The sequence below is a fragment of the Hirundo rustica genome, chromosome 6 (genome assembly GCF_015227805.2).
Source record: "Hirundo rustica isolate bHirRus1 chromosome 6, bHirRus1.pri.v3, whole genome shotgun sequence".
Lineage (NCBI taxonomy): Eukaryota > Metazoa > Chordata > Aves > Passeriformes > Hirundinidae > Hirundo > Hirundo rustica.
This window is the reverse complement of record NC_053455.1, coordinates 26819131-26846440: the sequence shown is the minus strand read 5'-3', so window position 1 is coordinate 26846440 and position 27310 is coordinate 26819131. Positions and strand designations below refer to the sequence as shown.

Below are 27310 nucleotides of genomic sequence, written 5' to 3'. Positions count from 1 at the left end.
GTTTGTTAAAGAGGCTTTTAAGGCTGATGTTCTCATTACACGGGTGAGAAGGAAAACAGAAACAGAAACTATTCTCTTTTAGTACAGCAGCAAACTTCCCAGGCTCCTGATAATGTTTCAATAGGACAGCAAATTAAGTGGGGAACAAAAGTTCTGCCAGAGGCACGAATAGTGAATGCCAGCATTGGCTAGCAGCAAGACCAGCACAGAAAGAAATACTCTTCCTAGGATCCTGGGACAACCATGCAAACACAAGGAGCGAAAAAAAATCAACATATGACTGCTTCTACTTTGTGGTGTGATTTTTGAGTTCAGTGTTGAGTTTATGTAATTAAAAAGGGTTATGTCCAATTCAGAGGGATATGAATTGGAATTAGATCACACTTCTCTGTGATCTTTAAAAAAATCCATCAGTGTGACTGTTTTTGATGTTCCAGTGTCTATAAATTTTAGACATAGAAAATTTAAATGTAGGATTTAAAAATTGATTTAAAAAGTTAATTTCCATGGTGAATTCTTATTCACTGTCAATTTTGTAAGCATAAGTCAGATTTGCCAAATTAGCTATAAACCTCCAAGAAACAAAAATAATAGTTATCATTCCAATTTTTAGAAGATGTTAGCTATATATTTTCATAACCTAAGTAGTGGTTCTTAAGAAAAAGACATTGGGTGCTATATATTATACACTTTTGATTTTTGGTAATTACAGAAGTGTTCCAGGTAAGTTGTGCTTCATGTCAAACCTCATAGGGTACAAGATTGCTCTTCACTTTAATGTGTAAGGAGAAGTATGAACCATAGATAAGGGAGGCAAAGTCTAGTATCTTTTATCAGACCCTCTGCTAGTGTCAGAAAAAGACAAGAAAGCTTAAGGGATGGTTCTCAGCCCAACCCAAGGTAGGTGATTGGTGGTGGTAGACACGACCCTGCTGTTTGCACCTGTCTGTGTCATGGTTAACTTATAGCTACAAATGACTAATTTGTGTTAGAAGGAGTGGCAGCTAGCACAGGAGGGCAAAATCTACTTTCCACAGGGAACAAAAGAGATTTTGTATTCCCAACCCTTCCTTCCTGCAGCTGTATTGGAGAAGCAAGGCTGATATTTCAAGTTCCAGCCCAAGTTAGTAACTGAACATGATATTGTCCTGTTTACCTCATAATACATGTGGCTTACATTATTCTTAGAGAAGTGAAATTCACTGACTTCTCTGAATTTGCTTTCAAACTTTGCTTACAACCTTGTATCATAACTAACCCCATCAGTTATGCAATGTTATAAATTCCCTATCTTAAGAATTTGTAGAATATTAGTGTCCAGAGTCCTTGTCTTTGAAATTATGAATGTAGATATATATTATTTTTTGTCACAGGATTTGTAATGACAAATTCTGCTTGCTTGAAATAATAATAATAAAAATTCCATTGACTTTGACAGAATGCAACCCATCCTTCATTTTTTAGGTCTATCCTGTATTTTTAGGGGTGTTAGAAGATTTTAACGCTTAGCATTTTAAAGACCTCACTGTGGGGGAAAAAAAAAGGAGAAAAAAGATTTTATGAATACAATGCACTTCATTCCCTTTATATTTATACTTCTTGTTACTGAAAAATTCTTTGACACAACTGTTTACTAAAGTGATCTCTGTGGTGAAGAAGGACATCATACCTATGATGCTGACCAATCTGAGAGATTAATTTCTATATTTTAAGCATGATAACATTAGCAAATTTTGAAGTAGCATATTTATAATATTATTTATTATAATATTTTATGACCAGTGTGTGTTTTTACTATGTTAGGACTGTTTTAAGCAGTTCATTTTTTAAAAAGGGTCTGAACAAGTTTGCATAAGGAAACTCAGAAAGGGTGGAACAGATGAATGAAGATTTGATATTTATATGATAGAATTCTGGGTCAGTTATTCCAAACTTCTGTTTTAGTATTTAAAGAGGAAGTATGCCTATTTTAAGTTTATGGTAATAGAATGAAGAGTATAGTGTTTGTAAAATCTGCCACCCAAACTTCATGTTCATGTAAGGAGCAGCATGCTGTAAAAGCAAACGGAGACTCTTTCACCCAAACCCAACAACACTTGCAGATTACTGCAATCAAGATTGAAGTTTTTCACTGTTATCCTGCTGTTATCCCCATTGCCCAACAACAGGGAGGGTTCCTCTGAAGCAGTGGAAGGCCTATAAAGGTAGAACTAGCTATGTCATTAGGTTGTAATGATAACCTGAGAATGATTTTTGTGATGGGGCTGTAGAGGACCTGGCCTTTTGCAGACTTGATTTATTCTGCAGAGGAACAGGAACTTCTGTAGCCCCTTGATCATTGTGTGGTTAATACACTCTAGGTTCTCTACCTCAAGATAAGTCCATCTTGATTTAAGGACAGGTTTCACATATTTTATTCTTGTTTCTATGTTACTTAGCATGGAAAAAAAAAATATGTAGGCAAATTCAATCAAGTAAATAAAACATTATGTATGGATTCATTCAGCATTACACATAACTGAGTGTGCATAGACCTAGAAGAGATCTGTATTGTGACAATCACTGTTTTTATGTCACCACATTGCTTTACAATAGTTTTCTGATCACTATGAGTTACTCAGATATGTCCGGACAGCTTTTTGGCTCTTTGTGTTGGTTTTGTTTTAACTGTGGTTTTGCAAGTCACAAAATACGGTGAATTTAACAGGATGCCATGAAAAGGAATCAGCAAAGTATTCTTTTAGCTGTAATACCCTTTTACTTTCAGGGAGAACTGTCAAAATTCCACAATATGTCCTGCAGACTCCCACAAAATCTAGTAAAATTTTTTAAAAATCCAGCTTTTTTTAGCTGGAAGCATTTTACATTCAGTATATGGAAAGCCTAACATTTCAGATTGTGTGCATGTGTGCTACAAATATGAAACACAATGTAGGATTTACTCCCATGGAGAATAAGTGATTAAGAGAATCATTCCAGTTTTATTTATTTATTTTTTAATCTTTAGGTTTCTTTCAATAAAGTTCTTTCCCATTTAACAAAAAGAAACAGAACCCTGATGTGACATTTATGTGTAACTTTAAGGAACTTCAGAAAGGATGTAATCTTTTCTCTGTGCATGTACATGCTGTCTTTGAGATCTTCAGATAGTTGGATGCAATATGAATAGAGTATATAGTTCTTTAACATCAGCCATTCCTTTCACAGTCGAATGCAGTGGATGTTCAGAATGTGCAGAAATTGCAGAAAAAGATCTAGGTTTAAACTGACTATTATTTGAATCAACACATCCGGCATTCTGAGAATTATATAACAATAATTAATATATGTCCCACCTGTACATATTGAGAAAGAAAACACAGGAAATAAAGTGAGTGGACCGGATCAGAAATCCTCTTTGTGAAAATAATGAGTTTGCAAAAATGGAACTTACCACATTTAAAACAAAGTTGTCAGGATAAATACATAGCAGAAGAAAATGATAAGGAAGTTGAAAATCTCTTTGCTTTGTTTGGAAATGTATTTTGAGAGATACTGATCTTAAATTTTATTTAAAGAAAGGTTTTTAAGCTGGAGCTCTGCAACATTTAATTTCAAGGACTTGGATGGAATTCCTTATGTTATATATGTCTAGAAACATACTATGGTTTTAAATAATTTTTTGTTTTAATCCAGACTCAGAAAGAGCTTGTCTGTATCAAAGAAAAATTCCTGTGTTTGGTCTGAAAGCATGAGTGTAGCTGCACTTGTTCCCTTCCTTGTGAAGCTTCCGTGATTACAGAGCTTGTACAACTGTAAATGGGAACTGCTGTGCAGAAAGGCTTGCCTTGAACCAGTTCAGTGCTATTACTTCGGCTTTCCAGTTACTTGATGTCCCAGAGGTGATGGCACTCAGCAGTGGGCTTTATGGCACAGTTTGAAACAACCGGCTAGTTCTTGAAGAAGTTATTTAGGCTTTGAGCAAACTCCAGTTCATATTCACACACATTTGCTGTCATAGCATGATAAAATGAGCATGATTGGAAACAAAGCTAGTACTGTTGAAAGGACATTTGTTTTCAAAATGCCAGCTCTGGAAAATACTCTCTTGGATTCTTCCATAGAATAAGTAGTAACCAGTAACTCTGATTACAACTGAATTATTTTAATTTATAAAGTAACTAGATACACACATGTATGTAATATACATATTTATAAATTTCAGGCAAAAGTTTTGAAGTATTATATCCTTCATATTTTAGATATTCTTAAGTATTTTCCACCATGTTCACTTAAAACACAGATGTCCATTTTATACATCTATTTTTCTTTTAAAAATATCTTGATATATTTAAAGAAAAAAAGAATTTATATGTTTGTATGATTTATAGTCTTGGAAAAAATAACATAGTCATAACTCTGCAGTTTTTCTGATGCATGAAGATCAGATTTTTTAATGTTGGTTAATGCTTTACTAATTAAAGTGTGCATGTTAATTAAAGCAGAGGCTAATGTTAATTACCTATATTAATGGAATCTCATGTAGCACCTGCCTGAAGCAATGGGTTCAATTTTCAAAATATCTCAATTAAGACTGAAACTTTTGATTTGCATCTAGTAGGGTTTCAATTAACTGCATTGCAAACTTAAATAACACACTTAAAGGGATAATATCACCAATCACATGCAGCACAGTGGAATTGGTCGGTTCAATTATTGACTACGGCTGTGAGAGCTTTCACAGTCGGTAGGTAAGTACTATGGTATTGGCAAGTGATTATTGTCTAGGGCTGTCATCACTTCTGTGGCTGTTGTAAGAGAGATGTTAAATTGCTGTACTTGGATCTTGCTGCAATTCCATTGTTGAGGGAGACAGAAATAGAATGATGTTTTCTCACATCCAGCATTTAATGGTGAAGATTCAGCTTGTTCCTTTGAAATAAATGACCACTGTTCCATGACATGGTGAGGCATTTTATCAAATGGGAAAACAGCATTTGTGATAAAGTGCACAATGTTGCAGGGTACTTCTCAGCCAAACCACGAGATGTGATTGTATTCCCAATCTCTGTTTCAGCCACCACAGCATTACGTGTTGACATGGGAGCTTTTAATGAGCAGCTTCAGGAAGCGATTAACAAAGCACTAGAAATAGATGCAATCATGCTGATTGGAAATTCTACCTAAGCTCCATAAATAAGACCATAATGTCCTGCTACCATACAACTTTCTAGGATAATTATTTCTGATAGCTCCAAGACTTGAACTTCTAATCTGAGCCTACTCCATTGAAATATTGATGGTTCAGTTACAAATAAATCAAGATCCCCAAAAAAACATGCTTACTTTTTCTGGTTTGGACACACAATTGAAGAATAAGTGTAGGGTTTTATAGTCGGATCCAAATTTTGTATGTATACGTAATGCAAAAGTACGTCTAAGGATAATTCTTACGTGGCATCTGTGGAAACAGATTACTATGAAGTCAGTTTTCAACCATGCTCAGCAAAGCGGACCTGGAGCACAAGGTTACTTGTGCGGCTATAGTCTCTCACCTGTGCCAATATATTTTCCTGCTAGAAATACCCTTAGGCTTTAGACCATTCCACTACATAGGTCCTAACTTCTCTGTATAATAGATTGCTTGTGCCTATTAATAAAATCTCTAATATAACCTTGTAACACTCAGGCTTAATGCCTTCATTTTGATTAACACTATGACAAAAGCAAAAAAAAAAAATCACACTATCAGTCAATCTGTTTAAGAAATTTATGAGAAAATAAAACATTTAAAAACCCCCTGCATTTAAAATATTTATTTTAAAATATGTTAATAAGCCGTGACTTATCAGTTTGTGACCTCTCTTAGGTCTAGATTAATCATTGTGTCACGATTCTAGTTGATATTTTCACTTCTAAGGAGCCTTTGTCCAACACTGTTTTGTAAGGTCATTGGATGGTTGAGAACTCATACTTCTTTTTGCCTCTGAGAAGAGATTACAGTCTATTGTAATCTGAGTTCCCAGAATTCCCGTGTAGTAATATTCAATTTCTTTAACAGTATAATGTAAAAATGTAATTATTGCCTTGTTTATGGTTACTGGAAATGTGCATCTTTTCATTAAAGCTTTCCCTTGACGTATTTTTTATAGTAATTGAACTTCAGATTCCTTGAGTGACTATGTATCTTATTTTAGCTGCAGAAAAGTCCATTTTCATGGGTCAGGTGTTAAAAGATGCAGCAGATATGATTATTATACTCTACTATGTATTGTTATCTCAGTTATACTTCCTAATGTTTGAAGGAAAAAAAAAAATCTGTAACTGTATGGTCACATGAACATTTGTTACACACATATATCATCTTCAGCTGTCTATAACTTGAAAAGGGTGATTTTGCTATTTTTCAAACCGTTCCCTTTTAATTTTGAAACGAAAACGTTTGGTCATATCCATTTAAACAGCTGTCTAAAATGTTAAAAAAATAGCTAAATATCTCCTTTTTGCTGGACACTTAGTAACACTGAACTCTTAAATAATAAATCTTGTATTAGTACTGTAATTTTAACTAAATTCTAAATGAGAAATACTACAGCACTAAACAGGTCGAATCTCATGCAATGGTCATGTCTTTGATGAAAATGTGTTGAAATCATTGTATTTACAAGATTACTGAGATTAGGTCTCTCTGGGTATTAGCTGGCCCAAAGGCACTTAGCCAATTAAGGCTTTTGGAAAAAAAATGAAAGCAATCCAACCTGAAGCCTTCTAAAAGGAATCTTTAACACCATTTACTTCTCCTGTATAGGGACTACAATGTAGCACTTCCAATATCTTGAGCATGCTTCTTTTGGTTTTATGTAGCTGGAGTGTTTTTCTCAGTATGAGAGAAAAAAAAGTTCAATTCATTGTTTAAATTACAAAATAATATTACTTAAAGAGTAAGCAATAATACTGAACAAGCAGTGCTACAGTATCACTTTATTAGGGAACAAGGAAGAAGGTAGCTATGCAAATTTGGATGGAGTTTTAATTAATGGTGATTTGAAAGGCAAACCTGTGAAACTCTTATTCTTACATTTTGGCATCCTCCTGGAATGTTTTCTTTATAAGTTAAGGACTTGGGTACTTCAGCCAAATCAGCTGTGCAGGTTTATGTCTGGAGTCATGACAAGCTTGTAAGAGGCCTTGATAGAGGTTAAAGCTATAAGTACACAGAATGTAGTCTGTTATACTGTGGCATTTTCAACAAAAATGGAAAGAGCGTGTAAGTTGAGTCACATTAGACAGTTGTGCGCTAGAACGTGTGGTATATTTTTTGAAGAGTTCACGTAAGACACTGTTGTAGTCTTTACTCTGAAACATTCTCTTATACACTGTGGAAAGCTTACCTAAATAAAGCAGCTAAGGAATTTGAGTACTGGATATTGGCTTTACTTTTAAAGTTATTTTTGGAACTTTGATACATGTAGCATAGATATGAGTCAAAATCTGCCTTAAAGTTCTGAGAGGAAAGGTTTCCAATGCATTTTGTCTTGGTAAAGCTATGAAGTGTTATCACATTAGAATTGTTGTCAAATTAAGGTGTCTGATGTGTTTCTGAAAAGGCAGCATTCATCAAAAAAGGGCATCTTTTATCGTTGGAAAAAGATGGCTCTTTTCTTACAATTTTGGACTTTAATTTTTCTGCTACTTTTTTTTAGACTTGAACAGTCTCTCTACATGAGTACAGAGTATTATCTTAATATTTTATACGTCTATAAAAACACACTTTTAAAAAACAGTTTTATCACATCTGGTTTTACTGCTTGTTGCTGCATGTCTCTAGAGGCATACAGAATTTTTATTTTCCAGTAAATTTATATTAGTTACAGTCTCCAGCTGTTTTAGATATAGAATCATTTCCTGTTGGTACAGTTTCCAGGACAATTCCCTTTTTTCCTTCTCAAAAGAATGAGAAATTTAATTTCCCAAAGACATCCTATAATTGCCTTTGTATCAAGCAAGGTATCTAGCAATCTAAATATTTTATTTAAAACATCTGTCTACATAATATCATATGACTATACAAACATATATCAGCCTTCTGAAAGACAGCTGCTGCTACTTTTATTTCATTTATAAGAGGCCAACAAAATTGCTCAAGATAAAGCCTGTCTGCCACTGAGTCATATATAAAAAAAATTTTGTGAGATGAAAATTGCTTACATTTACAGTTCTTGTTAAACTAATCTAGATCTTTTACAAATTTAGAAGCATCATTTTTCTTTTTCCTTGTTCTCTTACTGCCACTCCAGTCACTATGGAAACATAGGAGCTTTACATATACTTTTTTTTATAAGCTAATTTTTTTTGAGATTGAAGGCCCATTTTTTTTAAAGATGAAATGCAGACTCGAGTCATATCTTAATTGCCTGCTTTGGGGATCTATTTATCTCCTGATACCTTCATTTTCACAAACATTTGGTGTGCATTATACTGGTCAGAATTTTCATGCAGTTTTTTAGGAGATAAATAGGGGAAGTGATAATGTCAATATAGATCTTTATCTGTTTTGTGCTACTAAGCTTTATTTGCAGTGATTGCAAACTGTTCCTTTGTATGAAGCAACTCCTACTGAAAAGATTTAACAGATAGTACCAATATAGGCACAGCAGCTGTCCTAGAAAAATAGACAGACATTTTAACGTATGTCTAAGTAAGACGAGTTTACCTTTTTCCAGGGAAGTAATCAAAATATTCCTTTTTGGAGAACTAAGAGTATGAAAGGAAAATGTTTATGGTTCCCTACTGGCACACAGTTATGATTGACAGGAAAAACCAACATGTATGCCACATGAGACATCTTGTTCAGGAACTTTCAGGAGGGTAGTAAATTGGTGTTGGCACAAACACAAAAAAAATAAAATGACTTGATTCAGCAATTTTCAATTCTAAATCCCCAGGCTCGAAAGAGAAGAAGTAAATATTCATCAAATGATCAAAATTTATATTGATTTTTATTCTGCATTAGCAGCTCAAAGTCAAGATTCTTGACAGGGTGGATGTCGGTTTGAATGATTCTCTTTGAAATAAGGATACAGGCACTGGGCTGAGTGCTTCTGTGCATTCCTGAACCATAGGAAAAGACTATTAGAACCCTAGGAAGCTAAATTTTTTAAGAATAGTATAAAAGCATGCTTGTTCTTTACTGTTTTGATAACTAAATTGTTGTTATTAGTATGTAAAGTGATTCTTGTTGTTCCTGCTTTACTCCATCCTTTCCATTATCATCTAAGGACAACTTTTTTATAGTACTTCAAAGGGAAATGGTACTTCATGGGCTATAGGAACTGAGTTAATATCAGTACTTCCCAAAAGAAGTGCATTTTAGAGTGCTAGTCTGGCAGAGAAAAGGAAGCTAAGATTGTATCTGCACATTATACATCTTTAATTTTGCAGTTTCTGCCAGGGAGTAAATAAAGATCTGGGGGAGGGGGTGAGGGAAGGATGTAAATCCAGGGAAGGAGAATGTGAGTGTAAATGCAGCACTGAAACACAAATGTGATGGCTGTGATTACCAAGCTGTGAGATTTAATGAGAAAGCCTGTATTAGAGTGAAGTAGAAAATCATAACCATCACCTCTAGTCTATAGGAGTATAATGGGATCTCAGCCCCCAGCAAAAGTAAATAAGTAAGTTAGTAACATTTTTAACAAACTTAAATCTATTGTGAATAAGAGGGGAAGTTATTTCGATTACTGTACTGTTACAGTGTACTTTGAGTTTCTCAGCTTGCACTAAAAAGAGATTCATTGTCATAAAATGAAAGAAAATAGTGTGTTTCTGTGAGGGGATTAAATAAGAAGCAAAGTAAGGCAGAAGTACTATAACTATCACAGTGTTAACAAATTTCCCAAATGTCCTAGGTGCTTACAATTCAGTAAACATCTTTAACAGCGTAGCTTTAAAATTAAATTTTACAAACATTATGGGTAATGCTTTAATAGTATGCAAATTGCAATGAAGTCAGCAGCAGCAAAGCTGACCTCTTAGCAATACAAATATTTTATGTTTAAAACAGTTATCTTTTTACAGTTCCCTCTACCTCACTAAGTGTCAGGTGCATCAAGAGGCTCCTCATCAGAGGTGCATAAATAAACTCAAAGGAGCGGCAGCCTGCGTCTGCATTTTATACATGGTAAGGCAGCTGTACAAATCAACATATTAAGCTATACGTTTCACTGTCAAAAAAAAAAAAATACTACTATTTTTGCTAAAGCCCATGTATATATATGGATAGGGAAAGTAATATAAAGGGGACAAATACCTAGCCCACATTTCCCTTCTGTTTTAAAATAAATTAATTGACATTAATTGACATATCCTCCTTCAGAGTCTGATTACTCTTACTTAATTGTGCAGTGGAGACAGAGTAGTATTCATATTGCACAATTTTATCTTATTAATAGTTCAATAACTAAAAAGATAGTAAAAATACCCAGTAATTTCTCCCTGTAGGAGGAAAAAAAGTGTGTAGTAAGAAAATATTCATATCTCTAGGGGTAACATAACATCAAATAGACTATCAAGGCATGGAAATAATCTCCTTCAATTTCAGAACAAGTTAAATAAGGATTCAGTGACTGTCTTTGAGGAACACAGTGTAGGAGTTTTGACTTCAAAATGTTTGATGCTATTGAACCTCTCAAAATATTTGACTCAAAACATTGAATCAAAAGAAGATTTTTGGTCAAAACTTCTGCAGTTTTGTGAGCTGATATATCTAGGAAACTTTGGAACTAGTTATTAAGCCCACACATATTTGTGATGATTTGGTTAATAAATATATAACATTTGTCAAGCATATAGAAGTTTAAAATGGACCTACTAGGGAAAAAAACCAAGCTATTTATGTACTCCTCTTACGGTATGGTAAAATTGGCAAGAAAAAGGCTGTAATATTTTTATGTTAGCTCTGCCACACCTTCCCGGGACGTTTTGCATAGCTTTTCCATAGGAAGTATTGGTTTTGAGAGATTGACCTTTCCTCACTATTTTTAAGTGGACATGTACATGTCAATCTGCTGTGGGAAGAGGGGGAGGCAGGATGTGCACCAACACTCTGGAATTTCTCTTGCACAAGTGTGCTGTTCTAAATTCTGAACCTGGGTAGCTTTAGCCTTAAGAGCATGGCGATTTTGCATGCTCAGCCCTACGAGCTGAGATAGGTGCATTGCTGGTTTGTGTGATTTGGTACAGAAGCATGACTTTTAGACTTATCTGTGCATTGGGTGATAGACAGATTCTTTAACCATCTCTTTTTAGGGCACTTCATTGCTCTAGAAATGCGAACACAGGAAATGGTAGAAAGAATAAGAACAGTGCAAATAATGGAGGTTTTAATTAAATAAGATTAAGTTTATAATTTTAGCACTTTCTGTGCGTGACTAGTCTTTCCCTTCTTGACTGAGGGTCCTGAGCCTGACTCAGAAAGGTTTTCAATCTTCTTTATGTACGACATATTCGTGTTCGGGCCTCCTAAAACAATTTTTTTCTCTTCCTGACAGGGAAGAAACCAAGGTTGTGTTAATGAATTGCTAATTTAATAGGACAAATTCTGGGTTTGTAAGAATTGGACTGTTTGGGTTTACAGTTATTGTGGCATATGAAGAGGTGTCACTGAAGGAGATGGAAGGCATGTGGCAGCTACAAAGAAAAGCACTCATGTTAATGGGTTTGGCTGGATCTGCATCCTTGTTGATTTGTGCCTTCCACATGGTTTTAGCAAGCACTGTTCTGTCATCCCAGCCCCTTCCACTGTCACAGCAAGCCTGTTCTCCACCTGGCCTCCAGTTATTCGACTCTTTGTCACTCTTTCTGCAGGCTGGAGATGCAGACCTGCATGACAAGAAAAGCAGAAAAGGATTCCAGCCTTCGTTCAATTTCTATTCTTACGAGAACTTTTTTCACCTGGAAATTTTGGGATGCTGTGGTCAGAAACTATTCAGTTTTAATTAACCTCTGGAGAGGTTAATTCTTTCATACTTCAATGCTTTTTTTATATTTATGATGTAGAGAACTTCTTTGGGTTTATAACTGAGATCTGTATAATGCACACGGCATGCCATGCTCCTGTGTTGTGTTTAATGTTACACTGAATAGAATGAAAGGCAGGTGAACAGACAGGAATAAAGACACAAGAGGTGCAGATTTTAAATTAGCAGCATGATCATGGCATCTTCATGGATTTCGTCAGTCAATGCTGCTGAGGCCACACTACTGATTGCATTTGCACTCCCCAGTCCTGAAGTCACAGGTCCTGGATTTCTGAAAGCCAAGGAAACCCTGCAAAAATATATTACTCTTATTTTATAGGCTTCCCCCCGACTCCTCCCTACACTGTTCCTCATGGCTCTGGGAACTGCTTGCTATAACACAGCCCTACCTATCTAAAATTTCAATTTATGTCTCCTGTGGATAGACCTAAAATTCACTGTGCTGTTACTTAAACTCTGCTTAAGTACCTCTATATGTATGAATGTTGTCTTGTAATTTTGCTCATTCTGTGTGGACGTTTCACATTGTTGTGACGGTTTTAGCACACTGAAAAACAAAGCAATAACATTATTCTTGATATAAAAACATTTCTGAGATTTGTGACAACAGAAACACTTAGCTAAGATTTTAAATGGTAACAAGCATGCCCTGATTAACAGAATTTCCAGAATGATCAAAACACAGCGTGTCCTTTATAACAGGACTCTCAAATACTCAGCTCGAAGTAAACATATTTCATGATATAGAATTGTTTTAAAAAATTGATTCAGTCCTGAAGAGAGTGTGCAAGATGAAGAGTCAAGGAAGCCAGAAGCATGAAGGGTAAAAGACTAAAAAAGTATTCAATAGGAGTGTAGTGGTTTCACGTTCACTAAATTTTGGTCTTGGTACTTACTCTTTCTGTGGGAGAGAGACAAGGAGAAAAACAAAGCAGGCTTAACTTTAAAAGTAACACATAGTTTTATTAACATACAAAAAGAATAGGGAAAAAAAAGAAAGTTGGAAAAAAAAAAACTAAGACGGAATGAAACTTCAAAAACACCCTTCCCCTTACAAACTGTTCACTTTCTTACAAAACAACATGAAGAGACAAAACGTGTAATTTTCAGTCAGTTTCACTATCTGACAATAGTCTTTCATCAATTCATTAGGGGAAGAGTATCTTTTAGAGTAATGGATCCCACTGACAACTTAGAACAGTTCTCTTGTGGGTTTTAAACTCACAAAAACAACCACACGGAGAAACCTGCCTTTGTGACCCTCCCAGGAGCAGGCTCCCAAGCTGCTCATGGGTCATGAGTCTTAGACTTTTGCATACTGGGGTGTCACCTTTTAAAGATTAATAACTCTAAAGCAAAGGATTCTTCACCTCAAGGCACAGAGATATCTTCTCACTTCTTTACTGGCACAGGGGGCTTCTCATCTTTATCTCTGTTCAAGCATCTTATAGGATTAATATTACTTAGCCCATCACAAACAACTTTGCTCAAATCCACACACAATTTAAAACAGTCATCTCCCCAAATGCATATCTTTACCGTGATTTAAAGGAATGATCTAAATATAGAGTTCATTTCCATGGCTCAAGTAAGAATAGAACAACCAACTCTTCAACCTTCTGTCCTAATAGTCTTTTCACTCTTGCTCTACTGACTTCATGCTGTTGTTCTTTATGTTCAGTCTGTCCTTTCTTACTCTCTCAGAGAAGGGCTAAGCTCTGGAAGCTTCATGTTGCTAAGAAAGACTTAAATCTGCTCAGAGTCTTTGTTTCTCTCTCTGTAGCTCGTGGTGTCAGATGTTCAAGGGCACGCTGATGAGGGAGGAAGAACTCACAGAAACATCAGAGATCGGAGCACCCGGGCAGTCCAGAATCACAAAAAATCAGGCAGGATCATAAATGCTTTCTCAGCCCACCCCTCGGTGTAAATTGGGGTGGCCTCAGCCTAAATGGTGCCCATAGCTCCCATCAGGGGCCCGGCAGAGATCTCTCCCTGCTCCAGGGAAGTCTGAAGAAAGCAGCTGTTGCAAAACAGCAACCTCTCCTTCCCTCCCCCCCTTCACCCAGGAGCCGATGGAATCCGGCCAGGCCTCAGGCCAGCTTCCCCCTGCCCCCAAAATGGGGGAGCAGCAGGCCGAGCTCGATGTTACCTGTCTCTCTCTGGCCAAAGGAAAGAAGAAAGACGACCCGCCTACCGGAAATTCATGGTATTTTATATGGTACTTCCCAAAGTTGCAGCTAACAATTTCAGTGGTTAGAACAGATGCCAATATTCCAACTAACTCTCTGATAGGTTGCTATCTCTTCCAAGGAAATTCCCAGGTCCTGACCGGGAGAATTATTCTACATTCTTCTATAACTAAAAAACTAAACTACTAACCCATAACAAGAAGTGAGATCTCTCTTTTAATTATACAGAGTAAGGGGGGAAAAAAACCCAATGCCTACACTTAGGTTAGAAACAGTCACTTGAAGTCCAAGAAGCCTAACGCTGCCAAATGATGTCCCAGTGATCTTAAAGGCATCTCCAACCTAAATGATGCTATTAATCTGGTATAAAATGCCTTTTAAAATGCTGGTGAGACTTCTTGAAAGTACTCCTTGTACCTTAGGTGTTTTCATCTATCTGTTGGCTGAGTGTAGAAATGGTGTGATGGATGATCAAGTCTGTCTCTATAGAGTTTTTGGACAAACTCTTGCCTGCCAAAGAATGATTTCTGTAATCTACATCTTCATGGAAGATATTTTGAGCCATATATATCTCAACATAATTTTATTCAGTAGCGGTACTGCGACAGAACCAGTGTCTTTTTTGTGTTCCATAATAAAGCCTTCTCTACAAATTTATTAAGTATTTAAGCACATAAATGCTACTCTTACCAACTTAATTCTGGAAAGAAACTATTCTCAGTTTTAAATCTCAAGACATTTCACCAGTTGTAGATGTATAGAGTGCCAAGCTGGAATGTACATCCTTTTAAATGGGGTACCTCAGTTTTCACTTCTTTTTTTATATATATATATATATATATATATATATATATATATGGATGGGTAAGTATTCTAAGTCCAGGTGCTGCCTGGGGCTGCCTGACCACCTCCTTGTTGGCAGAAACTGGATTTTGTGCTTTAATTTCAGAGGCTGATTTTATCCAGCTTAAGTTCAAATAATGGCAGAGGAATGGAAGTGTCTGTACTTCTTATATAATGCTCACTAAGTACAGTCTAGTGTTGCAGAAATAGTTTCTCTTGAGAACTGTAAAGAAAGAGTGATGCAAGATAGGATACTTTAAGTTCAACGGAATGTATTACATATAATTTGTATTTCTAAACAACAGAAGGGTTTGCCTACAGTAACATAGTTCATAACAAATTACTTGTGCTCCCTGGGAGACACTACCTGAAAATATAAAATATTTTCCTTTCAACATCAAATCGTTGATATTTATTCTAGTATATTCAAAAAAAAAAAAAAAAAAAAAAAAAATCGGCAGAATAAGGTCATTCCAACATGTAGGTCTAACAAGAAATACAATGTATTTTCATTGATTTGTATTGTCACTGATTACTCCTTCATGTTATATAGTGATCTGTATAGTAAGGGACATTTTAAGTTGTCATGCAAAACCAGTCTTAAGGAACAAATTTGTACCCCAGGCTCTTCCAATTTATTTAGAAGTTCTTGGTTTTTAGAAAATGAGCTTTTGAAAATAGTCTTGAAATTATTTACCATTATTTATCAATCACTAGGACTGAGTATTTGGCTCTAATCTAGATTTGTTTTCTCTGTTTTTTTCCCCAGACTGCAGTTTTTTCATAATCTTGTTCAGAGACTGGTTCCTGTAGGCTCAGGAAAATTAGAGAATTTTGTCATTTGATTATTGGAAATATTTAAGTTTAATTTACAACAGAATATTTTAAACTCCTTCCATCCTAGTAGGTAGAGAATTTCTACAAGTGTGTAACAGGACCATCATCAGCATCTTCATTGTGTTTTTATTGCAAAAATGATTGCTTAGAAGAGGACCATGAAGTGGACAACTACTGCTGAGTATAATTCCTTCGCATTTTTCCTCCACGTTCAATTTTTTCACATATTCAGATGTACTGCATCCTCAAAAAAACCCAAACCAAAACAGCAACAAAAAAAATGCAAACAAACAAACAAACCCAAAAACAAATCCCAAACTGAATTTCAATGGAGCACTAGGTGTAAATGAATGATTACCTTCCACCCAATTTCTATTAGCTATATTTGGATCTATGTATATCCCAGTAGATTTTTTGAGGATTTGCTAGATATCTATGTCCATACAGGTGTGTTTGTTAAAGACATTGGCCTTGAAGTTTGTTTTATATAGTGAAAATTATATCTAAGGCAATCTGAAAATGCATACAATGTAGGTTTAAATGTAAATCAAGAAGGTTTTCTATATTTGATGAGGAATTTATAAAGTTGTTACTTTATTCTCCCAGAATACTGCAAAACTAGTCCTTCATTACCACTAAAGGTGTTAGGTTGAAAAAAAACTGCAGTAGGTTTATCGCATATCTGTGCTCCATACTTTTTTCTATATTGTACCTTGTACCTGTTAACTCAGACTCTGTAGAATGTAGTTTTTTTGAGACTTAAACTGATCAATACCTACTCAAGGTCTTCAAAGCCTCTTTGGATTTGCAGTTGATATCAGTATAACAGAGAAAAAAAAAAAAAGCAAACCCAAAAAACAGCTAAAGTTCAACAGTGAGATAGATGAATACATAGAGAAAAAAATTAGAGAGATCCATCTGAAACTCTACGCTGTCTGAGTTTGAGTTGCTGTAATTGTTCACCAACATTGAAGATAGAAATTTGGTTTAAAAATAAAAATTGTTGATTTATAGAGAGATCATATTTCTGAAGTGAAAGAACTAGGTTGTATTCAGGCTTCGTAGAGTATGATGTTGATAAAGTTCATAATCCCTAGTACAATAGGGCCTTAGAGCTGCAAGGAAGAAATTGTGGATTCTTATTTATCCCTCTTCATATATTTACCTGCCCTTTACATCCCACTTTTCATTTACCCCATTATTCTGTTTAATCCTTCTTTTTCTTCTCCCATTTTCCATATTCATTGCTGGTTTGCCTACAAGTAGTTTTGCAAGTGAAAAGGGCATGACCGACCTATGAAAAACTGCTGCCTTTATTTTTAACATTTTTTATTTTAAAATATAGAGTAAATTTTTGGTTGGGGAATTAGAAAATCAAGGGGGAAAAAACCTATCTAAATTATTGCGATAGTTGTGCTATTTGAGAAATAGCCTGTGTTCATATAATTCAGGACTCAGTTTTAATTATGATGTGTGATGATCCAGAGCTTAGGCTACAAGTGTATGCCCTCTTTTTGGAGTCTTGAGGTGGGAGGAGAGAAGGAAGATTGTATACAAAATATTAACAACAGCCAAGAAGACCCCAAAACTGCTAACTAAACTCCAGACAAAACCCATAGCTAAAAAAGTGGGAATAACTTATCTTGATTTACAAACCTGTCCTGAAAATAAAGGAATTTTTTGCTTCAAGTTTTCCACAAGATCGCCCCTCTAGGATTAAAACACACAAAGAGATTTTAATTGATAGATCTAATTGCTTTGGAAATTTACTGGTTGCTGACAACAGGGCTTTTGACTGAATGTGTCACGTCAACTATAAGGGAAATTAAAATGATACTAAGGATTACTGTTTTGTGGTAAGAATAAATTAAAAGAACATATTCATAGCCTTATGTGAACACTACAAAAAACGATAAGACTATCGTTACTGGAGAAGAAGGAAGGCCTTTTTGGAAGGCCAAAAAAAGAAATTTGTTCAGGAACATCTGTATACTGTGTAAGTGGACTGTTTGTCAGTTCAGAGGAAAATGTACTTGGGGGTGGAAGGGGAACAGGAAGGTGATGCAGTTTATTTGCTGCCTTAGTTGTTTCTGACTTATATAAATGGCAATTTTAATTACAGTTTCTGAGAAAGAAGAATAGCTTTATAGCTCTCTCAAACCTTAACAATTTACTCTAGCTGGGCAGTCCCAACTAGTTTAGATAATGTTTCTTCACTGGTAACTTTTGTGGTTTAATTTTCCACTGTTTTAAAATAGGTATGAAACCCTTGAATTATATTTAAATATACAGTGAAAGACTTGCATGGACTAGTCAGAATTTTTATCTTCTATCTCCTTGGAAAATTGCTAGCATTTACTGTATTTTCTGGGTTTTTTGTTTTGCTTGTTGGTTTGTTTTTAAATTTCTCAAAAACATTGGGATTTACTGTAAAACATAACTAACTTCACTGTAAGAATCAGCTGAGAGAGAAAGCTATAAAAGTTTGAAAGAGAAATTTTAAAAGGAAATGGAATTTCCAAGTCTCTTACATTATTTTTCAGCAAAAATTGCACCAAGGCAAGGCCTAAGAAAATACAGAAACTGTTATTACCACTAGCTTATAAAGACATTCCAGCCGTCTTTCTGAATTTCCCTACTGACATTCTTCAGTACCTCTTTCCCTTTACTTGCTTGCATTTTTCTTACATTTTACATTCTTATATTAGACTACCCTTCTCTCTAGCCCTTTCACTACTTTCTCTTTATGACTTCTGTTGTTCCACAGATAGGTAACTCTGCTGTGCTGTCAGCAAACAAATAAACTCTTCACTTCCCTGCCTCCCACAGCAGAAAATATAGGAGAATCCTTATACAACATTTCCTCCGTGCCATTTGCATTTACTTGCCATAGCACCAAATAGTTAAGAAGGCATTCCACTCCTAATGGAAATAAAAGTATGTAGTTACACAGAAGTAGTGATTTCTGAAGCATTATCAGAATTTGCAATGCGTTTTTCTTTCAATGAAGTATATTAAAAGAAAACAATGGCATATTGGTCCCAAAGTGCTTTTGAACTTACTCTACACTGTTCTTTCTATTGTTCCTAGGGGCAAGTGTGGCAAACAGCAGATTTTATCCCTGTGTCATGTGTTTCTCTGAGCCTCAGAAGCATACTGATCACCACAGCTGCAATAAATAAAGTGTCTATTCAATAAATTATAATGCAAAATATTATTCCACATTCTTCTGGACAGGCACAGTCTGATGGAAAACAGTACATCTCACTTATTTCCTTTTTCCTTGCAATTAAAGTTGCTGAGTAATCAGTCTGTGCCAGATACAGGAAAGAAGAATGTGAATAATGCCAGATTGCTTGGGTTTGCTTACAATTACTATTTAGAGGAAAAATACCTACAGCAATATGGCTTTCATTGATTATGAAGCACAGGAAGTGTAGTAACAATATCAATCTTGAAGCCTGTAAGAAATAAAATTGTACATATCTACCTATTCTATCACAGTGTTTGGGTTCTAATATCTACTTTATTCATGTCCAGACATTTTTATGCAGCATTTGATTGGATATACGTTTCATGGAATATATAACACATTCTCTGATAGAAACCTCTATAGTTCATTTCTAGAATTTGGGATTATGCTGTAGTTCTTCTCTGGCTTAATAATTCAGCCTTTTTCACTATCACATACAGGGAGAAAATTTGGTTGAAACTGTTTCAGTCCAAAAATATTTGTTTTAAATGAATTCTTTCTGAACTATTTTTTAATGTTCTGTTTTGTTTTTTTCCCACTTTGTTCTCTTTTTCTAGGCTGAGGTTCAGCTATGCTATCTGGAAGCACAAAGGGATGCTGTTGAACAGATGTCCTTAAAACTGTACAGTGAGCAGTACAACAGTAGTAGCAAGCGAAAGGAAGAGTTTGCTGATATGTCAAAAGTTCACACAGTGGGAAGTAATGGGTAGGGAACTATTCTTTTTGTTGTTTTATTCTCACTGATCTGTTTTTCTTTTAGCATGATACACTTTTTCTTACTACTAGTTAACCAAGGTTTTTATTCCTAGGCCAAGAGGCAGGACAAAACTGTTTATCTCTCTTTCTCTTTTTTTTTTTTAATATATGGATGAAAGAAAATGTGTTCTGGATAATTTATCCAAATGAACATCTAATATTATCTAATAGTAAACTGTTATCTGGATTTAAAAAAAATGTAATGTGTCCTTTTTCTTTAGGCTTTTCTCCTCCAGCAGCTTCATATAGTTTGATTTCTTAATATCTTCCAAGGAAAAAATCTTGATAGTGTAGTAGTATCTTTGCAAAACCTCTATAATCATTGTTCTCCTACTGACAAGGAAATATGAATATGAAGCCATTGAATTATAGTTCAAACATCTAACTTTTTAGACTTCAAGAAAGCATTGATTTTAACTGTTTTCCCCTTTTTTTAGACTGTTTTTCCTTGCTTTTTTAAAATTAATGTTAAGACACATATCCATGTATATATCATATATGGAAGTGTGCATGCAAAAGCATTCTTTTTTAATATTTTAAACAAATTAATCACTGGAATATTCTAAAATGATTTCTTGCTGCCCTCTCTTTTTCACAATCATCTTGTAGTTCTGGAAGGAGACTTTTTCTTTAAGGTCTTCTGAAAACCATATCTTCCAACTACAAGCATCTGAAAATGGACATTAAAAAAATCTACCTTTGGGATTATACTAGTGTGAGGCAAAAGCAGGTCAAAGGACCCAACTAGTGCTCGTTGTTTGAGGACACCCACATCCTCACAGTAGATTCCTTGTAGCTGGCAAATAGAGTAGAATTTTTGGCTGCAGTTTCCTATGCAAGAAAAGTCATTGACAAAGGTGTTCATGAGTACTTTATCTCCAGAACTCCCCTTTCCAGTTGTTAACTCAATGTTCAGGTCTTGGAAACACAGTTTTATTAAATTACCAACTGTAAAGATAAATGAGCCTTGTAAACATCCCCTCTTATTATACAGAAAGATGACTGTTTTAGAAAAGTTGATGTGGGCTAATTATGTAGGATTACTGAGATCTTGATTAAATATGCAGAAATCTGTCAGATTCTCAAACATGCCAGTGCAGCTAGTGCCAACCATAAAAATAATTTGTTCCGAATTGGTGTGTATGTATATATAAATGTGCACTGAAGGCTACATGTTCAAAACCAGTTTCTAATTTAGCAGCCATCACTGAATGTAAGCAAGGTTTAAGATTGGAATATTGAGGAGGATGTAAGACATATCGACAGATATTTGATTTTCCTGAGGGGAGGAGATGTAAAGCTTTATGCTTCATGGAGGAATCCAGTTTGTAACTCTACCTACCATATGTTATAAGCAAATAGTTTCTTAAATGCATTTGTTTTCACTTGTAATTATATGCTTTGAACTGGAAATGGTCATCTGCTAGTATTTCAAACCTTTTTAGTGGCATGGCCACCCTTCTGGGCCCTTAAGACTATCTCAGGTCTTAGAGGCTCAACAGTGACTTCAGGGATCAAAGGGCTGGCATCAGGCCAGTACAATACCACTTATTCAACCAACGTAAAAGATAGCAGGGACTAAATTCAGCTGGAAAACTTTCAATTGAGCCTGTCTGAGGTGCTGCATTGAAAAAAATGGAAATTCCTTTCAGCTATTTAAAAATATAGTTGATATAACCTTTCCTTACTGCATAAGAACTGTTGACAGAAATTCCACAGTAACACGGCCTAGCTAGAGACCAAGATCTCTACAGTGAAGGGGCCATTAGGACATCTATCCTTTAGCTGTTGTGGAAGTTTGACCTAGGAAAAAGAAGAATGTCCACAGGGAGAACAAGAGCTATTGTAAATCAAGAATTTTTTATATGATGTGTGTGCGCGTAGGAGATTTGGGAGATGATTTTGTACAGGAAATAGCTAAAATGAGATAGGTAAGGCAGTATTTGCAGAATAGTATAATTCTAGTGGATGTTTAAAGAACTGGAGATTTTCTGCTAAACAGTAATCTTGTTAAAACTGCAATAGGGAAGGTTTTTATGCATTAGCGAAAAACAGCCAAAGTGACAAAGGAAGAGAAAAGAGAAAAGAATGATCCACTGCAGGAGAACACCAGCTAGCCAGGAGATAAGTGGTACTCAAGAGCAGTTGAGAGCAGGTGCAAAATGTTATAGCAAATCTGGCTGGAAATAATGTATCCCCTCAAAACTGGAGTGCATACAGATCCTATTGGGAAATATGGACAGCACCATTGCACACTAAAGACAGATCTTAAGATCCTGTCATCAATGGATATTGGGCCTTCATGGATGAGACTTTGAGAAAAATGCCTTAGAGGGGGCTTCAAGTATGTGCAGAACATAGGACAGTTTTAAAACTGTTAAGGTGATAACTGAATTTTCCAACACGTTCCTAATAAAAACATGTAAAAAGAGTTCCATAAAATTATGACCCAGAAACCTGAAGGAACATATTTTCTGGCTGAATTTTTTGGTAGGTGTACCAATGTGTTTACAGTACTTCTAAATGCCATGTGAGCTATTCCATCAAAGTAATACTGCAAACTGGAAGTGCGTGTTAAACATGGGGAAAAAGGCTGATGGAAATAGCTTCACATTCCTTTTTATTTATTAATGCCACAGATGAACTGGTTTTCTCATGAGAAAGGTGCTCATGAATTTTCATTCAAAATAATAAATAGGTGTCCACATTTTAAGAAATATGTTTAGGGTTCAAGGGATTAGACATGCAACTCTGCATATCTGATTCCTGGTTTACAAAGACAAAATATACTTCTTAATGTAATTCTAGTTATTACATAGCTAATGGTTTTAGCTTATTAACCAACAAACTTCATCAAGGAAGTTGTTTTTACCTTCCTTTTAACTAATATTATAGCATTTTTGTTAGTAATGTTTGGGTACATTTAGTGGAGGATTTTTTCTTTATCAATGAACAGATGAACTAATTTATTCCTTTTTTCGTGTTTAGTGGATTCATATAATCAACCAAAATTAGATCTTTTCTATGATTATTACATCTTTAACACACATCAGTATTTCAGAAGTCATGCTTTCCCTGGTTCTGCCTGTGGTGATATGAAAGAAAGATCTGCTAAGCTCAGGAAAAATAGATTCTGAATAAAAAAGAAATATTAAATGCACCACAGAAATACTGATGGATAAATTTTAATCTTAACCTCTCTCTAGTCCTACAATTTCTTCATTTTTCTGAATATCTTTTTAGAGGCTTAGTAACTTGCATCCTCTGCCAAACAGTAATTTAATAGTGACCACTAAGTTCATCCATTTAGTTGCAAGACATTAATTTTAAAAAAATAGCTGCTTTTAAAATATATGTATCAGATATATTCTAAAACCATTTAACGTATTGCAATCGTATTAAAAAATATTGATAATGCTCTATAAGCTGACTTTGCTCTCTTTAGGCTCAAGCAAATAACTGCCATAGACAGTTGCTTAAAAACACTCTGGGATGACTTGAGAAAACAAACAAAAAAAAACCCAACCAAAAACCCCAAACAAACAAACAAAAAAGAGAATAAGTACAGTATGTAAACTATGGGGAAAAAAAACCCAAATATCTTTTATCTTGAATCCCTTTCTGGGCTTTTTCTGGTGAATCCTTTTTCTCTCACTCTTCATTTTGTGTTGGGTTCCTGTTTAGAACATTTGTTTGAAATCAAAATATTTGCCCGTTTTCTAGCACTTATCTGTGTTTTATAAAAGTCAAAGAAAAGTGATTTTCTGTTTTATTAAAGGATTGGTTCATTTCAATACACAAATAAATGGATCAATTTGGACTGTAAGTAAGATGTGGATCTCTAGACACAAAGCAGATGTTTGGATCCAGCACATCTTCTGCCTAATATAGAAAAATCCAAGCCCACTTCCTAGTTCATTTTCCAAAGGCATCCCATGCCATTCTTTACACAGGCTTTGTTTCATATCATCATATCTTAATTTAGGATTTTCACTTGCACAAAACATCCAAGTCCAACTGAATCTGTACCAAATTACAGGTTATGAAATCTAATATATTGCGTCATAAAGCATATGTTTTAATAACTGCCTGTCAGTTTTATGTCCTTGAATAATATTTGGGTAAGATGGAAGAGAAGAAGAGGAGCAGTTGGTCCTGAAGATGCAGAATGGTTATACTGCTTTCTGAGTAAGGGATGAAGATTCAGTAACACTGCCAAATATACAAATCAAAATGGAGTTTAGTTTTCTTTTAGTTTCTGAATGATATCTGAGTCAAATACCTCCTGAAACAAGAAAAAACCCTGAACTCCAGGTGAAACTTATATTTCAATAATAGTAACTTGACCTTTTTTGCTTGCTCTTCTTTTTTTATAGTAATGCTACTTACCTTCTCAGGGCAGCAAGCAGTTTTAAGTAAGTGTACCTCATAAATTATTGTGTAAAAGCATACTAAGTATAGTGGATTAAACTAGACGGTTACTTCAGAAGCAGGAATCAGCGCTCGTGCATTATACAATACTTTCTTTGTTCTCGATTCATTGAAAATAATACCATGGAAGGCAAATGCTTTCTTCTCCCTTGCCTGCTTTCTTGAGGAAAGACAGTCCTACTAGTCACAACTTTATCTATAAGATATCAAAATTACCATGCACACGGTACTCTGGCTAAAACCAAAACTGCAGTACTACTAATGATGTTAAAAGCGTGTTTAGTTTATTGTTTCTCTGTTAAAACACTGCTAATTTTTTTAATGGGGCTGCTAAAAAAAGTTCATAATAATTGGAGAAATTAGCTTTAGTGGAACTATTCTTTGCACTATGCACTATTCTTTGATTAGTATGGGAGTTTTTTGATATTTCTAGCAAGGCTTTTGTTAGTTCCAATTTTGCAAATTTGAAGATCCCTTTTCAAGAGGTATCTATTTGACAAATGTGCAATTTTTCAGCATGTACTTTCTGTCTTGTATCACAGTGTTTTAGAAGAATCTATGCCTTACTTATTCACTAGGCTTTCAATAGAGAATCACATTAATCCTTTTAAGCTCCTTATTCTAATGATTTATTTTGTTGAAAACCGTAGTGATCCTCCTTTGAATTTTAATGATTGCTGGCTATTCAAGGATTCATTGTTTTGACTTCCTGTCCTTACCTTTGTTTCTTACATGTCTGTAGGGAACACCTGTCTAATACTGTATCTGGCCTTAGTTCTCACTGGCTTACCATATTCACTCAAGCCTATCTTAAGGTGTTAAGTTGAAACGCTAGCTACTCATCCATGAAAATAAATGTAGGATATTTACAAAGAGTCAGATAGAAAGCAGAGGGATGGCTGAATGGATTGAATAATTTTTTAATGTAAATAATATTTTCATATGAATTATATCACATAGCAAAATTTTGTTGCAAAATTTGCTCAGTATAAAGCCAGCACTGTAATGAACATTAAACACCTATAAGGGATTTATATTTCAAAATTTTTGAAGCAAATGCAGTATGCCAACAGTTGTCAGGATTTGGCATCAACTGCTGAATTTAGGTCATGGCACTGGCTTAAATTGGATTTCAGTTTCCATTTCCATCCACACTATATAAATACAGAATGTCTCTTTAGAAATATAACTTGGAACATCATGAGTTTTCAAGAATATATTATTCTAATACAAGACTTTAACAACTACACAGTATTTATGCATAATACATTTTGTTCCTTATCTACAGCCTTTTGGACTTTGATTCAGAATACCAGGAGCTCTGGGATTGGCTGATTGACATGGAATCCATTGTGATGGACAGCCATGACCTGATGATGTCAGAGGAGCAGCAGCAGCATCTTTACAAGGTTAGCACTACCGTTACTGCCTTTACCTAGCTATGGAAGATCTGATTAGCTTGACAAGTCTTTCTCTCACAGGATATCGCTGCGTTCATTGTATGTATCATGGTGTCTATTAGAATTCCCTTCCCTGTCCCCAACCTCATTTCCATCCCCTGTGCACTGACAGGCTGCACCGACATCATAATTGCAAGAAAGTTCCCTTTATCACATTCTATTTGGTGTAATTCTATAGAAGGACAAAGATTTGTCTTCAAGATGAATAGAAATAAATGAAACTGCATTAATAAATAGACTGAAACAAAATGAAGGAAAAAAATGGAATGGGAATTTTAACAAAATGTGTTTTGATTGGAGCTTTCAGCTGGATTTTTATACACCTTTCAGACCTCATCTGGAAAGAAAGACATTTGCCTTGATTTTGGTTTGCTGCTGCCGGGATACAGGACTCTCCCAATTTAATTTTTATTAGTTATACGTAAAGTAGACATTGTCATGTTAAGTCTTCACACTTGGTTGTGATTTGAGCAACATAATTTTGAACTTGTAGGGTGAAGTTATAGGGTCTAATTCTAGCATATATATGTACATTTATGTATGTATATGTATATGTATATGTATATGTATATGTATATGTATATGTATATGTATATGTACATACAGACATACATGCAGATACACATGGTTTCTTTTATTTGCCATAGCAGCCTTAACCCAGAAGATTTATCATTTCTTTTAGATAGATAGTACTTATAAGAACTTCCTCAAAATGTGTGACTTGATCCTAAAATTGATTCAGGCTTCACTGTGTGTCTGAGGAGCCATGGGTCTGAGGGGTGGTGGGGGAAAGAAAGGAGGGGCTTTTGACAGAAATATCAGGCTGCAATAAATCTTCCTCATTTAGGCAATTTTTATTGGAGTAATTCTGACAGTTGTCATCCTTGAATTGCTTTGAGCATATGGCATATTTCAAAGAGCAGATTGTGAATCATAAAAAATAAAATTAATAACTAACCACAGAATCAGCAGCACTATAATGACAAGAAACAACTACCCTCTAGCTTTTTTTTTTATTTCTTATCAAATAAATGGCACATTCAAGGTCAAATAGAAGTTGTTCTCTTTCTTATATGATTGCATGACCTGGTAATTTCTTAAATATAAGATTTTTTTGTTGCTTTAGCCACTTATTTTCTTGATGGTCTTCTTGAATTTTATTTTCTTATTTTAGTTATTTTATCTAAAATACCCAGCAAGAATGGGTTGTCATGTGAGTTAAAATACATTTATAAATGAAAGTATAGTTAAGATCCAAAGTATTTTAGGCTGTGAGTGAGTTTCTTGCTTTTACAATTATTTTTTATTTTTGCTATTGTCTTTTTTCTAAATTTGTAAGTACTTCATCAGACTTAATCAGACATCAACAGACCTTGCCTTGGGCAGGCTCAGAAATAAGCAATGCCAGAAATGAGTAAAGAGTTTATTGTGAGTCTAAAATAAGGTGTTTTGCCAGTTAGTGCCTGTCCATATAAGGCCAGCTTGTACTGTGACTAATTTAACCTCTAGTTTTTGTCCTATACT

At 35.0% G+C, this 27310-nt stretch overlaps 1 protein-coding gene across 1 annotated transcript in view; it reads left to right on the top strand.

Moving 5' to 3' along the window:
* AKAP6 (A-kinase anchoring protein 6) overlaps positions 1 to 27310 on the top strand; it is a 288990-nt gene that overhangs the window by 187877 nt on the left and 73803 nt on the right. Inside the window, exons 9-10 of the mRNA XM_040066094.2 lie at positions 19697 to 19845; positions 25615 to 25735. Of these exons, the coding sequence (XP_039922028.1) occupies positions 19697 to 19845; positions 25615 to 25735 (270 nt within the window). The remainder of the gene's footprint in view (positions 1 to 19696; positions 19846 to 25614; positions 25736 to 27310) is intronic.